General features: G+C 39.8%; 3 protein-coding genes across 6 annotated transcripts in view; 2 read left to right on the top strand and 1 right to left on the bottom strand.

Moving 5' to 3' along the window:
- Nucleotides 1-319: 319 nt before the first annotated feature.
- LOC135161256 (brahma-associated protein of 60 kDa) lies at nucleotides 320-3,435 on the bottom strand. 3 transcript variants are annotated; one of them, XM_064118678.1, is made up of 7 exons: nucleotides 3,317-3,435; nucleotides 2,698-2,825; nucleotides 2,466-2,638; nucleotides 1,865-2,195; nucleotides 1,516-1,713; nucleotides 1,151-1,409; nucleotides 320-1,073 (listed from the first exon to the last, which is right to left on the bottom strand). In XM_064118678.1, the coding sequence occupies exons 2-7, from the start codon at nucleotides 2,809-2,811 to the stop codon at nucleotides 667-669; spliced, it is 1,482 nt and encodes a 493-aa protein (XP_063974748.1). In that variant the 5' UTR covers nucleotides 2,812-2,825; nucleotides 3,317-3,435; the 3' UTR covers nucleotides 320-666. The 3 variants fall into 3 exon arrangements, with proteins under 3 accessions (XP_063974748.1, XP_063974746.1, XP_063974747.1); XM_064118676.1 differs by having other exon boundaries at nucleotides 1,865-2,210; nucleotides 3,317-3,434; XM_064118677.1 differs by lacking the exon at nucleotides 3,317-3,435 and adding an exon at nucleotides 3,032-3,238 and having other exon boundaries at nucleotides 1,865-2,210.
- Nucleotides 3,436-3,492: 57 nt separating this feature from the next.
- On the top strand, nucleotides 3,493-6,609 carry LOC135161252 (pre-rRNA 2'-O-ribose RNA methyltransferase FTSJ3). Its single transcript, XM_064118666.1, has 3 exons — nucleotides 3,493-3,680; nucleotides 3,928-6,130; nucleotides 6,253-6,609. The coding sequence occupies exons 1-3, from the start codon at nucleotides 3,614-3,616 to the stop codon at nucleotides 6,500-6,502; spliced, it is 2,520 nt and encodes an 839-aa protein (XP_063974736.1). The 5' UTR covers nucleotides 3,493-3,613; the 3' UTR covers nucleotides 6,503-6,609.
- A 4,694-nt stretch (nucleotides 6,610-11,303) lies between these two features.
- LOC135161271 (uncharacterized) overlaps nucleotides 11,304-15,403 on the top strand; it is a 110,518-nt gene continuing 106,418 nt past the window's right edge. For both annotated transcript variants that reach the window (XR_010298745.1, XM_064118707.1), the window contains exon 1: nucleotides 11,304-11,507. Coding sequence is in view for 1 of the 2 variants with exons in the window: in XM_064118707.1 (XP_063974777.1) it covers nucleotides 11,468-11,507 (40 nt within the window). In the remaining variant the exon portion in view is untranslated. The remainder of the gene's footprint in view (nucleotides 11,508-15,403) is intronic.

Here is a 15,403-nt window from a genome sequence, read left to right as displayed (position 1 = left end):
GAAAGTCTAATGGAAAATAGTAGATACTTATTTCTTATTTTAAAAAATATCTAGTCATAAAAATTGGACGAGTTATAGAGATGCTTTTCTACAAAGCACTGTAATGTCGGGACTTTATGATTTTTTTAGATAAAAAAAATCATAGCCAATGTTTTTCGTCAAATTTTGGTATTTCATCAGTTTTTCCAAGACGAAAAATCATGCGAAACCCAATTAAGGTGAAAAAATACCCGCAGAATGCACAGTATACGCTTTTGTTAAGAAAATTACGCACAAATTTACACTGCAATTTGGTTAATAACGACAAAATAAACTCGAGTCGTTTCACCATAGTTTATTATTCAAATTTATTCTTACATATTTACGGCGGGGGTGAAGGGGCAGGATTACTTGAAACATTATTACCATTTCCGAAATGCGAAAAAGAAGTTATCATTATGTATACAGGCATGAGAATTTTGTCGACTACATCGCGACGTAAAATGTAAATACAATTGATCAAATAAAAGAAGGGAAATTGTAAGAAATTCTGAATTCCCCCTTTTATCGGCTGGACAATTGTTGAAGTTTTCAGAGAAATTGCATGACTTTAGCCGCAAAGTAAAGTTCACAGTTTTACGATTATAATATTTAATTAAAAGGGAATTGCAGGTGAATATTAGTTGCTTATGAATTTCGTATTCCAAGCGCTTGTTCCAATTCCGCTCTTTTCTGTTGTACTTTCGTGTAAAAGTATCGACAAACTGCTTCTTGAGCCCAGGGTTGATAGTAAAATTCAGCTCTCCTTTCTTCCTCCGGATTACCAACGACATCTGTCATTGTTTTCAAATCTCGTGTCTGAGAGATTATCCACTTGTTGATAAATTGCTGGGGATCCTTTGCGAAGCTCAGGAAAAATTCGCGATTTGTCTTAAGCTGATTTATGGTCTCAACTGTTTCGTGAATTTTATTGTCTAGACTCTGGATCTCCTGTTGACTTGCTGTCGACAGGAGGAAATTATTCATCTGGGTTTTTAAGGTGTCGTCCACCTCTACATCGATATCATAACAGGCTGTCTGTTTAGTTTCGGTCCCTGGAAACGTGAAATCTTCATTAAAATAATACTCCACATGTTTATCCATCGATAGGCGGAGCTTTAATTTAATTTACCTTCGACACTGATAACGTGGTTGATGACAATTGGGTCTGGTGGATGTAGGAGAGGGTTCAACCTCTGGGGAATCTCAGCGAATTTCATTCGTGGACAAGCGAAAATTTGTTCCAAATACTTATCGCAGTTGATGAACTCTCTCTCATGACTGTCCTGGAGCTTGTGTGTTTTGATGTACTGCCACAAGGCGGATATGATGACTGGGCGGGTCTGAGTGTGAACACCCAACAGACGAGCGAGTCTTGGATCCAATTTAAACTGAACATCAATTGTGTGAGAATCATTGATTATTTTTTTCGTCAAATTTTTTCGAGGGAACGAATCGTCTGGTTCCATTTACAATTTCCTTTCAATTTATTCTTACCTGAAGGGGTTGGTAATCGAGGAGGAGGAGAATAGTGCAGCGAACATTCTTGTCCCCCGGACGTTTTACTTGGAAGCCATCAGTCTCTTGGGTTGTCAAGGTACGATGCCATTCGACCAAATGATTATCTGGACCGTACAGATCCTTATCCAGTTCAATCACTAAACTTTTGAAGAACGAGGAAAACTTCCGTTTCACCTTTGGAGAGAAAACATTGGGTTGATACATTCGTTCATTTTGGGGAATTGATAAGAGTGATAGAGAAAGCTGAGGGAAATGAATATTTCAAGACTTTTTTCTGTTCCATATTCATTCTCTTCGAGAAAAAAATCTTGCTCAGATTGTCAACCTTATTGGGATCATTTTTCGTGTCGTCCAACAGTCGCCCTTCGACTCGTAGTTCCCAGGACGCCACAGAGCCCTCTTCCCCCTCACCAGCCTCCTTGGCGGGGTAAAACGTATTTGAGATGAATATCCTCAATTTTCTTTTCTGTTTCATTGGACGCTTCAAGGCTTCTTGAATGTCAAGACGTTTTCGCATTATCGTAGCATCCAATTTACGTTCAAATGCCAGTAGATCCATGTAAGCCTGGGATTCAGGCACCAAGTCACGTACTTTTTGGGGCAATATTTTGTCCGCCAATTTCTTCTTCTTCTTCGATGTGGAATGTGATAAATCACTGTTCCAAAAATACCTAGATGAGTTTTTGGTGGAAAATAATATATTGAAAAATCAAAAGAAATTTTGAAACTTGTTCGAGTGTTTTGTGTGTGGATGTTGGTGAATGATCGATGGCCAGGGTGCATGAATGACTGTTGGAGTTCCAAAATAAAATGACTGAAAATTAAATGAATGATAACCGAACGAAATCAAGGAAATTAATGAAACAAAAAAACCAAATCAAGGATAAATAAATGATTAATGATTTATTGGGGGGAGGGCCACTTACGGTTTCTGCTGGGACATGGGAATTCGTTGATCACCACTCCTTTTACCCGGAGGAGCAGGCATGGGGCCTTGGCGCATGTTGGAGTAAGGCTGGTTGGGTCTCATGATGCCTCCTGGCCCTGGACCACCGCTACCCATCTGGGGTGGGGGAGTGAAGCTTGATCTAGACTGCATCTACATTGCACAATTCATTAGAATTGGTCTCCTGGTAATTTTTATTTTCGAATATTTACCGGGAAATTTGGCCCTGGATATTGTCGAAGATTCGGTGGTACAGAGGGTGGTGGGTACCTCTGTGGAGGTGGCCCATTGTTCCCGGCGTTTGGTCCAGGAAATCTTTGCGCCATTTTTTATCAGGTGACTGGAAGCAAATGATTTATCAATAAATTATTGTTGTTAATAAGCATTTATGAGAAATTGAAAAGAAAAACACTTGTATCCAATTTTTGCTTAATTCAGTTTAATTTCACGATAACCAATAGCGTTACAAACATTCCATTGAAATCATTTGAAAACTAGACCCTCAAAAATGACAGAATCAAATCCTGCGTCAGCGAGAACACTCACGACTCCAAGCTCCTCTGAATAACCTCCAAAACTTTCAACTATTTTCTCACAATCAATACTGTCCAAGATACTAAATACACTCTGACGAATTTCTAACAATAATTTTCAATGCAAAATAATTATTTCGCCTTATTTTTCCGTAAAAATCGAGAAACGCCGAAAAATTATTTGACGACTTGGCTGCGGTCATCTGCTCTTGTCCCGCGTAATATCCCAACCCGGTGACAATAAAAAGACATTGTAACGACAATTGAAGACCCGATAAATGATAAATAATTGATTTACCGCTGGTAAATTCCGGCGAACTACGTTTTTTTCACAACAATTGTATGTAAAAAATGACTCGACTGTGCAACGCTCATCGAGACGTTCGCAGTCCACGCGAAACCTAAAATTCCCTAGAACCAGAGCCTAGGGGAAACGAACAACTCCCTAGAAGGCTTCTCAGCTAACTTCGCAACATTGCCCGTTTCACACTCTCCACGTGTGGTGCGTTTATTGTGTCCACGTTTGTGATCAGAGGTTATGCTCACACAATTGTCGATATTATTAATGCAATAATAGTGAATCAATAATAAAACAATGGGTAAAAAGACAAAAATTGGAAAGCATAGGAAGGATAGGTTCTATCAACTTGCTAAAGAGACAGGTAAGTGCGACATTAATCGATATTTGGTGTTAAACTGTCATTACTGTGTCCAAAAATTGGCATGCTACTGATGCACCGAGAAATTCAATCTCATACCACAAATATTTTACGATCAAACGATGCGTTTTGAATAAATACATTTTTAATTTAATGCCAGAAAATGAATTGTTGGAATGAGATACGAATTTTAAAAATGCACTCTGCCAATTCCAAGTATCAAGAATACATTTAATCATCTGAATTTTAGGTTATAGATCTCGAGCAGCCTTCAAGCTCATCCAATTGAACCGTAAATTCGAGTTCCTGCAGAAGTCTCGAGTATGCATAGACCTGTGTGCAGCTCCTGGAGGATGGATGCAGGTTGCCAGGCAGAACATGCCAGTGTCATCGATTGTCATTGGTGTAGATTTATTTCCCATAAAGCAAATCCCCGGGTGTATCAGTCTGACAGAGGACATAACAACAGACAAATGTAGAGTAGCTGTATCGAGAGAGCTAAAAACCTGGAAAGCTGATGTTGTCCTCAATGATGGCGCCCCCAATGTCGGTCAAAATTGGCTGCACGATGCCTATCAGCAGGCAGTCCTTACTCTGGCAGCTACCAAGATGGCCTCCCAATTCCTGAGACCTGGCGGCTGGTTCGTAACAAAAGTATTCAGGTCTAAGGACTATCATCCATTAATTTGGGTACTGAAACAACTCTTCAAGAAAGTTCATGCGACGAAACCTCAGGCGTCTCGTAACGAATCAGCTGAGATATTCGTTGTTTGTCAGTACTACATCGCACCAGACAAATTGGATCCCAAGTTCTTCGACCCTAAATATGTTTTTTCCGAGTTGGATATCGATCCTGCGAACAAACTCAATGTATTCCATCCTGAGAACCAAAAGAAGGCGAAGGCTGAGGGCTATCCTGAGAATGATTACACTCTTTATCACCCAGTTTTAGCGTCTGACTTCATCGCAAATGAGGATGCCATTGAGGGCCTGCAGAATGCCTCTGCAATTACCTTCGATGATGACAGAATTACGAATCATCCAAAAACCACTACTGAGGTGCGAGAGTGTTGCAAAGACATTAAAGTCTTGGGGAGAAAGGACTTGAGGTTGATCCTGGCCTGGTGGAAGGCTCTCCATGCAGAATTCCACTCGAAGCCTGAAGTTGAGGAAAAGGAAAATATTCCAGTGGAAGATGAGGGGGAGAAGCCGGAGGAGCTGGACGAGGACGAGAAAGAGGAACAAGAGATTGATGAAGAGATTCAGAAGTTGAAGGCAGAGGCAGCGCGGGAGTTGAAGCGAAAAAAGAAGAAGGTGAGCAAGGAGAGGATCAAACTGAACGAACGGTTGAACCTGAAGATGGTGCACAAGGGTGACGAGGGACCGAAGCTCGAAGGGGATGACATGTTTACGTTGAAAGAGATTCAGACCATGGAGCAACTGGATATTGTAACGAATTCAGCTCCAGAAGTAGTGGCTGACAGCGACGTGGACTCTGATAATGAGGTGAAGTTACCACGGAGACTCAAATATGACAAAGAAGGGGGCCACTTAGACAGTTCAGGAACTTATTACAAGAGTGACGAGAGCGAAGTGGAGAATTCGGAAGAAGATTCAGACAGCGAGAGATCGGGAATGGGACTCAGTGATTCTGAGGACGAGGGAAAAAGCAAGAAGCTAAAGAAGAGGGTAAAATTCGAGGATGAATCATCGAATCCACTGATCACTGATCTGGATGGCAGAGATAAAAAGGCGAAGAAGATTCATAAAGCTGAGTTGTGGTTTGAGAAAGACGTTTTTAAAGATCTAGAGCAAGAGGGGGACGAGGATTATGAGCTGGATAAGATGGTGGAGGAGTTCCAGAAGAAGGGAGTGAAGGTTATTGGAGAGGACAATTCAAAACAGTCTAAAAAGCCTACTGTAAAGACTGACAAGTCCAGGAAGTTGAAGAAAGGCAATGATTCTGATTCTGATTATGACATCGAGGAGTTCACGTCCTCTGAAAAATCTCAAAAGAGGGGAAAGAAAGTCGGGGGACAGGATGGGTTTGAGGTTGTATCCAAAGAAGCCACGATCAAGTCGTCGAAGAGAAAATTGAATGACGAGGATCTGGCTCTGGGTTCCCTACTCGTGCAGAGTAAAAAATCCAAGAGAGATTTGATAGATGGTGCTTGGAACAGGTACGCCTTCAACGACGACCATTTGCCGGACTGGTTCGTTCAGGACGAGGAGAAACACATGACGAAGGAGGCACCAGTGCCGAAGGAACTCGTGGACGAATACAAAAAGAGGGTGGAGGATTTGAATGTCAGACCGATAAAGAAAGTTCTGGAGGCTAAGGGAAGGAAAAAAAGGCGAGCAATGAAGAAACTTGAGAAGGCCAAGAAGAAAGTGGAGGCAGTGATGGATAATAACGATATCAGTGAGCAGGAAAAGGCCAAGCAAGTTAAAGCGTAAGTTTTCCTGTCAATTTTCATCCCTTCGATGGCTGAATTGAGACTTTACCTGGAGTTTGATTTATACAAAAAGGTTAAGAAACTGCCCCCATTAAAGTCGATCGTTTTTTTTCTTTCAGATTGTACCGAAATGCTAAGAAAGAACCGAAGAAGGAAGTGACGTACGTCGTCGCGAAGAAAAATGGTGCGGCAAAGAGAGTTGCCCGGCCCGCGGGTGTCAAGGGACGTTTCAAAGTTGTTGATGCACGAATGAAAAAGGATATGCGCGCTGCAAAGGCCAAAGAGAAGACCAAGGGTCGTGGTAAGAAAACAGGAGGCAAAGCACCGCGTGGTAAGCCTCGAGCAAAAACAACGAAAGGTAGAAAATAATGATATTCATTGAAAAGCGTAATTTACGCTTTTATTTTTCAAACAAAATAATTAAAATAGGAACATAATGTAAATATACATTTGAAATACAGTACTTTTATCTGCAATATCACGTTGAATAAATGTATATATACATGTATGTATATATGTGTGTATATATTTGGTAGAAGTTGCCAGGAAAATCACAGTGATTCATGTGACTTTCTTCATGATCACCTTGAACCTGTATATCGAATTAAACGTGCGCTTGTCCCTATTTTCAATCATTTGGCATACGTTATCTCCGAGTAATTTCTTTATCCGGGTTTTGTTGCCAATTTTTGTGAGATTATACTGAATTTCATGAAGGTGACCATTTCAATCATAATTTTCAACTGATAAATGTCACAGTTGCAATTTATGATGCACACTCAGGCGAAAAACCTTGATGACTGATCAAGTTTAAATTATAACAATCTCAATAATGTCGTAACACAATTTGTTTTTACTTTGTGACGTTAATGACCTTGCACTTTGGCTGCTATGCTAGCGCAAGTACCGTGTACTCCAGTGGTATTCAAGGTTTAAGTCCAAAGATGATACAACCACCGTCGTGTCACATGTTTGTTCAGTACATATGTTATGTTGCACTAGCAAACAAGAACACGATAAATTTCGTCAAGAAATGCCGAGTGCATATATCGACGTAAACTTGTGAAGAAAAATCAACATTTTTTGGAGGGTTGGAAACAACGTTACCCACAATATTTTTCTCACTTTAAAAATTCGCAAAAATTGTCATTACAGACTGGACTCTCATACTCTTAACCATTGAATTAGATAATAAAGTTTATTCTTCAAGCCAGGGAACAATTGTAAAACCCAATAAATTCTCAATACTCGATAATCATTCTATTGAAATCAATACATGCACAGTCGTTCAGCTCTATTGATGCACTGGTAGTGAATAAAAAAATGTCTCCCTCGAATTAAAATCTCCGTCAGCTTTCGAAACGTCCAGTGGTAGAGCTAGGGGGTATGAATAGTTTTATTACGTCGCACTGGGGCCGATACACCTATCGGCATGCGGCCTTGGTTAAACTTGACCTTGCTTTTATTTCAGGCAACCCTCTACGTGCATAAATGTCTGCATGTGTACGAATATGAGTGTAATGCATGCATGAAAAAAAAAAAAATGTTAACCAATACGAGTTGTAAACTTGACAGTGGCCTCACCGAGCGAATACCTTGAACTCATCACGGGCAAGGCTTTATTGATAATCGCTATTTTTTTCCTTATCCCCTCCCCCTTATTTTCGCTTATTATTCTCGAACGATCTCATTCAAATGGAATTTGAATAAATTACGCATGACATTCTTCTCAATTTTTTACTCGTCTTTTTACGGTATAAATATTCATGATCATTGAATTATTCACTCGACTCAATTATCCCCTCTCCTGGGTGATAATATCGTTGCACATTGTTACGACAAATTTGACGAATAGGGGCATCAATTTAATTTCATTGAGTCTGATGAAATGAAGAATCAATCGAGTTGGAAATATAAAACACTTCGTCCTGAAATAAAATGAGACATGTCAGAAGCGGAGATGGGTTATCGCCGCCCCCGTACTTTTTTTTTATCACCATCGGGCCGATATCAACCGGAAGTTGACGATTCTTGATTTAGTCGGGGAGACGAGTTTTATCGGTTGGAATGCACCGCCCACCTGTCCGTCACTGCACTCTCCGCATTGACGTTCATATTTGCTGCTCCGTCCCGCGCCGCCGGTGCCATCGAAAGCGCACTCTGATGCAACTGCGTAGCGTCGGGACGCTGCGGTCGATGTCAAGGCCAAGGTTGTCTCTTTTATGATTGTTCAACGTGGGAAATTAGTGGTTTTCCGCGGATTTTTTTTATCACGAATGATAAAGGATTAAAAATATATTTTTTTATTCAGAAGTCGGCCATTAATGCGGTTTATTTATTCTATCAGTTGTTTTTTGTTTGATTGAAATGCCATTTTCATTATCAATATTTGAGACGTAGATTAATCGTTTAGGAAGTAGATTGAATTAGAATCCTTTTTTTCTGATGAAAGGGAAATTGATTGTGAAGGAAGTTATTAATTAATTTCGTATGAAATTCATTCAATTGCTGTGTGTTCACGGGTTCAGGGAGTACATCAGTACCAATACAGCCATGACAGCAATATTGACAAGGTCAGGATTGTCTGTAAGCCTTCCCAAGCTAGCAATTATCATCGTAATGTCCAACACCATGATTCACATTCTGGTTTATTGAATTCATTCGAATCAAGCCCAATTGTCAGGAATTTTCAGACCGAATTCTCGAATTGAAGAGTGGAATTACGGATTGAGGATAATTGTGGTGTCAATTTCGCCATTGCCAGATCGGAGAGGGGATTATTTTTACATTAATCCAGGGATCTTTCGCGGATTTGACAGTGTTTTGTCCTGTTTCTTTTTTTTCAAAATTTTCCCCTCTTAGTGAACCATGCACCCACCCACGTCATTAGTGGCCTTGATTTTTCAACGCCGATACCAAATCTCCACGACAATCTGTCGAGACTTGTTTATTCTTTCGTGACTAAGATATTGCTAAAAAAGACGTAATCTCGTCAATTTGTGAAACAGACATCAATTAATAAACATATACTGGTATCAAAAAATTACGAGAAGACATTGAATCGGATTTAGCGACTGGGGGTTTATGGAAATGAGATAAAAATATCTTGTTCTATTCAATTTTGATGTTGCCAACGTACAACAAAATCAGACGATCAGCTGAAAAAATTTTTTACATTTTCATTTCGACTGGAAATATTTCGTTACATTTTATAAATATTCTTCCATCAAATCTTGACAATTTACCAATGAAAATAAGACATAATTTCCTACCAAAATCATTAAATTTCTTGGCCCATCGGGTCGTCCATAATTTGTTAGAAAAATTAATGAGATCCTCGTAAATGTTGAAAAATAAAAAATAAAAGTGAACATCGGATATGAACCTCGACAGGGTCATCGACAATACTCGAGCATTTTCCAAGTGCACGTAACGACCTTCGACCGGGCCAAACGAGAACAATATAGATACCGGGTTGTGCGCGACCAGAGGGTAAGGTCAAGGCTTAGGACCCCCAGGTATTCCGCGCTGACTTCCCGCGTCATTCCACCAATACAATTAAATACCGTTGAATAGTGGATGTTAAATTTCGTGTACATATGTCATTTTGCTCGGATCGAACGGTATGCGCGCGTCTTTGGATGGTGAGCGCCTGCGTCGATTGAGGTAGTTTTTCCTCTAGCCATGGCCAAGGTCTCAGCCGGTCACGGGCAATGTTATTATATTCAAAGCTACCTCGTTGACTCGCGCAGGTGCATCAACTTTTTCTTCTACCGGTGCTGCTCCTATATTTATGCACTTTGCCCGTTTATTTTTCACCCGAGGGGGGAAAATTTACCACTACAAATTACAGTAACGATTGGTAATCGTGACGTTTTATCCCTTTGGGGAAGAAAGTTACCTTATCGCTCAAGATAATTCAATATTTTCAATAAATATTGTTACATCTGCGTCGGGATAGATTTTATTGAGGAGCCACCAAATCTCATGTAGGAAAAATATAATTTTTCATTTGGGGGGAGGGGGAGGTGGATTTTGTGGGGTGGAATTGAGTCGAAGGGTCAACGGAAATCTGGCAAAAAGAGATTCCTAAACCCTATGAAATTATAACGTCAATTTATTTAAACTCATTTGTCCGTAAATATGACAGTTCAGTTAGGTATCATCAACTTGAGCTTTCGGTCTCATCTCCTCGTCTTCATCGTTTTTAATGAGCACACGAGGCTCACATTGCCCGAAGGATATTTCTCTCATAATGCTGACATAGACGGAATGGAAACTCAAAAAATCCCACCGGTATATTCTCGGAAATTTTGAAATAGCTGTGTTGAACCTTTTTTTTTTCTCTAACAAGAACCGACGAAGTTCGCTTGCTGATGACGTTGATTCTCACCTTGAGAATATTATACATCTCCTTGTGGGTTGTTACACGTCTTCCTCCTTCCGCATCTTCTCCGGGTACCGCAAAAGTTTTTCCCTGATTTCAATAAAGTTTTGTAATATCAAAGGGCAAAGAGCTGAGGGGCTGCATCGATATTTCGATGTTTGATTTTTTTCTCTGTTGCTGTAGGTCAGTTAGGAACTTGTTGGATATTGCATCAGCTGTTATTATGCACCCGTACATCGGAGGCGACCATTGGTGAACTCGATACACATCGGGAGAGGGTTGGAAGCCATCTTCTTTAAAAAAGTAGGGGGCGAGGGGTTGGAAAATGGGCGGGCAAGTTCAAGGTCTCTGCGTTGTGGGGCACGTCCGGGCGTGCCAACCCAAATACCATTACAGAGCTCAATGTCAATTTGGATTTTTTTTTTAATAGAGTGAGAATTTTTTAACAATCCAGTTAAGGTTTTCTTTAAGGCAATACTAAACATTATTTATTTTTAAATGGTTTTTAGGTCGAATTAGTAAATTGCAATCGATGTATTTGTAGGAAAGAAAAATCCAGGTGCTCATTAATATTATTCTTTTACTAAAATACTAGCGGAGACATTTTTTATTCGGCATTTCGCTGGATGAGAAGAGAATCGTTCGTTGCATGAAACGGTGCAACCGTCAGCGTCACATGTCCCTGAAAATTCCTCGTCTGTCGACGAACGTCCGATAAAATCAGAAGTCGTTGAGATCGGAATTTAATCGGAATTTTCGGTCTCCCAGGCGAACGTTGCAGTAACTGTTTCCGGTTTTCCTGGCGTATCCTTGATCTTGGATTATTCCAGTGACTTCCCAGCCACACTAGGCACCAGATATATTCACGTGAATAGATGATGCACAATCATTCTATTATTCTTGATACGTTCCTCTCAAGTGAATCAGTCGTTTCATCGTAATCACAGATGGCAGAAATTTTCGTTAAGGTTTCTTCAACGAGTTTACGTAAGTGTTTCAGAGGAGAGAAATGATGATGATATAATTCTAGATTCGCTGAATACTTGTGTCGATTAATCGAAACTGTCATTCGACCCGTGTGACATTGTTGGCGTCATAAAATTTGGTCACGCGGTGTGATGATAATTTCTGATCGAATTTTTCAAGAACATTTTTCCATCGGGTCTCACTCCGTCGCCACGTGATTGCGATAAAGTTCATTAATACAGACGTAAAAGTAGATTTTTGTTACGCAAAAATAGAACTAATTATTTGCCCTCGCCGATTTTACAGTTTATTTATCGACAAACGAATAAATTGTCTCATTAACGTGGATTGTTTGCGCACGCGCGAGTGCACATATCGCGCTATTTTCAATGATAAATCGATAAAAATTTATCATGACTCAAAATAAATGTTTTATTCAGCCTCTCCCCCCCCCCCTCCCCTACTCTATACTCCAATAATATTTCATTGTCAACTGCTCCATGAATTTTAAACAATTTTATTTCATTGCCAATTATAATATCCGAGTGTGAAAGTCCATGAGTCAAACCTTTAAACTTTATTATGACCGCAGTCGATGAAAGTAATCGAGTGCAAAAGAAATGATGATGGAACGGAAGGGGAGTAGACATTGATTAGATGAGACAGGAGAAATGAAGGTCATCGTGTACATGAAATGATCCCTGTTTCTCCTTGTCTCTGACACATTTCCACCCTGTTCCCTCGTTGTGGTTGATGGACAAAAAAAAATAGGGCGGTAAAATCCATTCGCCCCTCTTTAAGCTATTTTCCGCGTCCGCGTGGGCTGCGCATTCAAGCACGGTAACCTTGAACTTCATCTCGACGATTCAGCTGACGTCACGGCAATCGATCTGAAATCGGGGCTTGAAAATTGATAAACGGTTAGAAATTATTCTTTAAAAGGGAAAAATTTTGAAATTTTACCGCCGAATAATTTATACGGATTGTCCATTGGTTTTTATTAATAAATCAGACAATTTTTTATGACGTGACAATTATGGAAAATTTCCTACGACATTGTGCCCTGAAACACCGGAAATCATATATATCTCTCTTTTGTACCGTCTGACATATGACTCATGATCATATAAATTTTTTTAAATTTACACACTCGTTGGAATTCATTGTCTATCAATCGCAAATGAAAATGTTGACTTAACTTCTAACAGACTGACAGATCATTGTGGAGATTTCGAGGTAATGATCGACAAATCAATTCTTTGTAATTTCATGATCATTCAGACGTAAGTCAGGTGCACTTGGCTTACGTTAACTGCGACCTTGGCCATTGCCAGCCTTGAGGATGTCTTTTTTTTTCTTTTTCTCTGCGCACATGGGTAAATTACCACGTAGCGAGTCCACACGGAGGTGGGGAGAAATAAAGAGATTATTGATGATTTCAAATGGGAAGAGGGGACTTGATTATTTTCTCCCCCGCACGACCTCTCGAGGGCTTTTTTTTTCGGGCGATATATTCGATTAATAGTGGTGCTTTCATTTTGAGGCCTGGCACTTGGAAAAAGCCATGAAGGCCACGCGCCAGGGTGTATTGCTTTATGGGGTCTATTGCCATAAATTTATTTTTCCTCGAATTCAACGCTTGGAAATATAATTAAAATTCAGTTGAAAAAATTGCCCCCAAAGTTTATTTAATGCTGAAAAAATCTGAGCATTTATAATACGAATATTGATGAGTTTAATTGATATTAAGATGAAACGAATAATTATTCATTGATGACATCAAGCCCCTGATTTATCGTTAATGAATAAATTTCCGGTGCAATTATTATTTTTTCCCGCTCAATGCAGTTGGTATATCAGAATGACTCTTCGTCATTCCTTCTCAATTGACCTCTAAATCTTCCTTCCTCTTTACCACATCAGTGAAAATAACAACGATGATGTTTTTTTCTCATCCACACAGCTCTCGATAATACAGACCAAATGCGAGTATTGAAAAAGAAAAAAAAAATGTCGCTCATCGAAGGCCACGCGCTCTCCACTTTATTACCGCAATTATCGTAAATTCTTCTAAAATCCTCAATTTCCGGACAAATATGTTTTTAAGGCGTCATAACGCTGAGGAGTCAAAAATTTTTGTTCAGGACAATGTTAATTGTATTTTTTTGTCCGTTATATCCGAAAAAAGCGTCGTAAATCAGTTGTTCGGTCGGCCACCCCCCATTTGCTGACAAGAGTCTTGCGCAAAATTTGGCCCATCGTTATTTGTACGAATTGGGAGTATAACGGAGCCACCGGGGCTTGTCGTAAATCAATGGGAGGTCGTGAGACTGTCCAACACTATTTTTTGGAAATATAGCGCAGCGGGACATTTGGGACCAGTGTAAATGTCGTCAGAATGTTGCATAACAGTGCTTATATTTTTATGATATTTTAAGAAGACACCGAAGGGCCGATGTATTGTACAAGGTCTACCTCCAAGGCTCATCACTGTCAACGCCAAAGTATCAGTTCATGTTGACGGAAATTGTGTAACAACTGTTAATTTCCTCTCCTTCAATTTTTCCCATTGTTTCTGAGTCAACTAGTGAATCACGTAATAATTAAAAGGCTTATGAAAATCAATATTCCGGTTATCATCAGGAACGAGTGAGTCACTGGAAGAAATATTTAGCAAAAATTACTTTTCCAATATTGAAATCATCAATTGGGCGGCGGTGGCGGTGTGGGAGGGGGGTGGGGGGCAACTTCACTAGTGCCTTATCAGTTCGTCACTTTAAAGTGACTCGATTGCATATCACATATTAGTCGCGGGGGACACTTTGGCCTTCGGTAAATATGTGCAACGAGGAAGTAAATGGTACGCCATTCCGTGGCTGGTATTTCACTGCCAAAACACTTGCATAATGCCCTTGTTGACGCCATTTGCCTTCCACTCTTATGACTTCGCGGTCATTTTGTAGTTATCTAGACTTCTGGTAGTGCACTGTATTTCCGGGTATTTTATGCAAAAATTTTCGACAGTTAAAACGTTACGATAAGGTGGAAGGAAGGATTTCATGATAATTTTCATGTGGAAAATTTTGACGGTAATTTCAATCGCAGGGAAATTAATTTCAAGTCTTACGTTCACGTCATGATTACGTCGCGATGCTAATGTTCTACTTGCCCAGTAGATTTCATGATGAATCCTAATTTAATTGAGAAAACCGATTATTACTGTAAAATTACCAGAGTAAAATTATCGCATGTAATACCACAAGAGCTCCGAAATTATCGGATATTTCCCGATAGGTTCGTTGCAAACAAATGAACGTGTCAAGTTTTCCAGTTTAAAAATCACGAGCGCGAAGCGCGAGTGATTTTTCTGGAAAACTTGACGAGCTTATTTGTTTGCAGGGAACCTTGAGGGAAATATCAGATAATTTCGAAGTTCGAGTGGTATTCGGGGGATTATTTTTTGCATCCAAATCTTGGCCGATAGAATTGCACCATGAGACATAATTTTCAACGAATTGCCATTTAATCTGTCAGATACAATTGAGGGTTACTTCAACATTTGTTTTTTTTTATATATATCAACATGCAAAATTTCCAGTGAAATTTCCAAGAATATCCGCTGAAATACCGTGTTGACTATACAAAATAACGTCGAATGGTGCAATCCTATTGGCCAAGATTTGGATGGGAAAAATAATCGACAGAATTTTTCGCGAATCCTTGATATTGAAAATTAGTTCCAAATGTTTGTCTATGATTGCAATTGACTCAGGGGGTGGATGGATGTATTATTCATCTCCTGAACCCTTGAAAATTTTGTATAGACCTCTTCTCCCATACACCGTTCCCCTCCCAAGGTCAGTCTCCACATTTAGTCGTTATTAATAGAAATTTCCCCTCTCGTGCAGCATGCGAAT

The sequence above is a fragment of the Diachasmimorpha longicaudata genome, chromosome 4 (assembly GCF_034640455.1).
Source record: "Diachasmimorpha longicaudata isolate KC_UGA_2023 chromosome 4, iyDiaLong2, whole genome shotgun sequence".
Taxonomy (NCBI): Eukaryota; Metazoa; Arthropoda; class Insecta; order Hymenoptera; family Braconidae; genus Diachasmimorpha; species Diachasmimorpha longicaudata.
Note: the sequence above shows the minus strand (reverse complement) of the source record. Positions and strands in the feature narration are given on the sequence as shown.

What these genes read in the sequence shown, in the direction of transcription:
- LOC135161252 (XM_064118666.1), top strand. Translation starts at nt 3,614, where the DNA reads ATGGGTAAAAAGACAAAAATTGGAAAGCATAGGAAGGATAGGTTCTAT. An exon ending in TCAACTTGCTAAAGAGACAG is followed by an intron (nt 3,681 to 3,927) that starts GTAAGTGCGACA and finishes TCTGAATTTTAG; the next exon opens with GTTATAGATCTCGAGCAGCC. An exon ending in AAGGCCAAGCAAGTTAAAGC is followed by an intron (nt 6,131 to 6,252) that starts GTAAGTTTTCCT and finishes TTTTTCTTTCAG; the next exon opens with ATTGTACCGAAATGCTAAGA.
- LOC135161256 (XM_064118676.1), bottom strand. Translation starts at nt 2,811, where the DNA reads ATGGCGCAAAGATTTCCTGGACCAAACGCCGGGAACAATGGGCCACCT. An exon ending in CCCATGTCCCAGCAGAAACC is followed by an intron (nt 2,211 to 2,465) that starts GTAAGTGGCCCT and finishes AAACTCATCTAG; the next exon opens with GTATTTTTGGAACAGTGATT. An exon ending in CCACGTTATCAGTGTCGAAG is followed by an intron (nt 1,074 to 1,150) that starts GTAAATTAAATT and finishes TCACGTTTCCAG; the next exon opens with GGACCGAAACTAAACAGACA.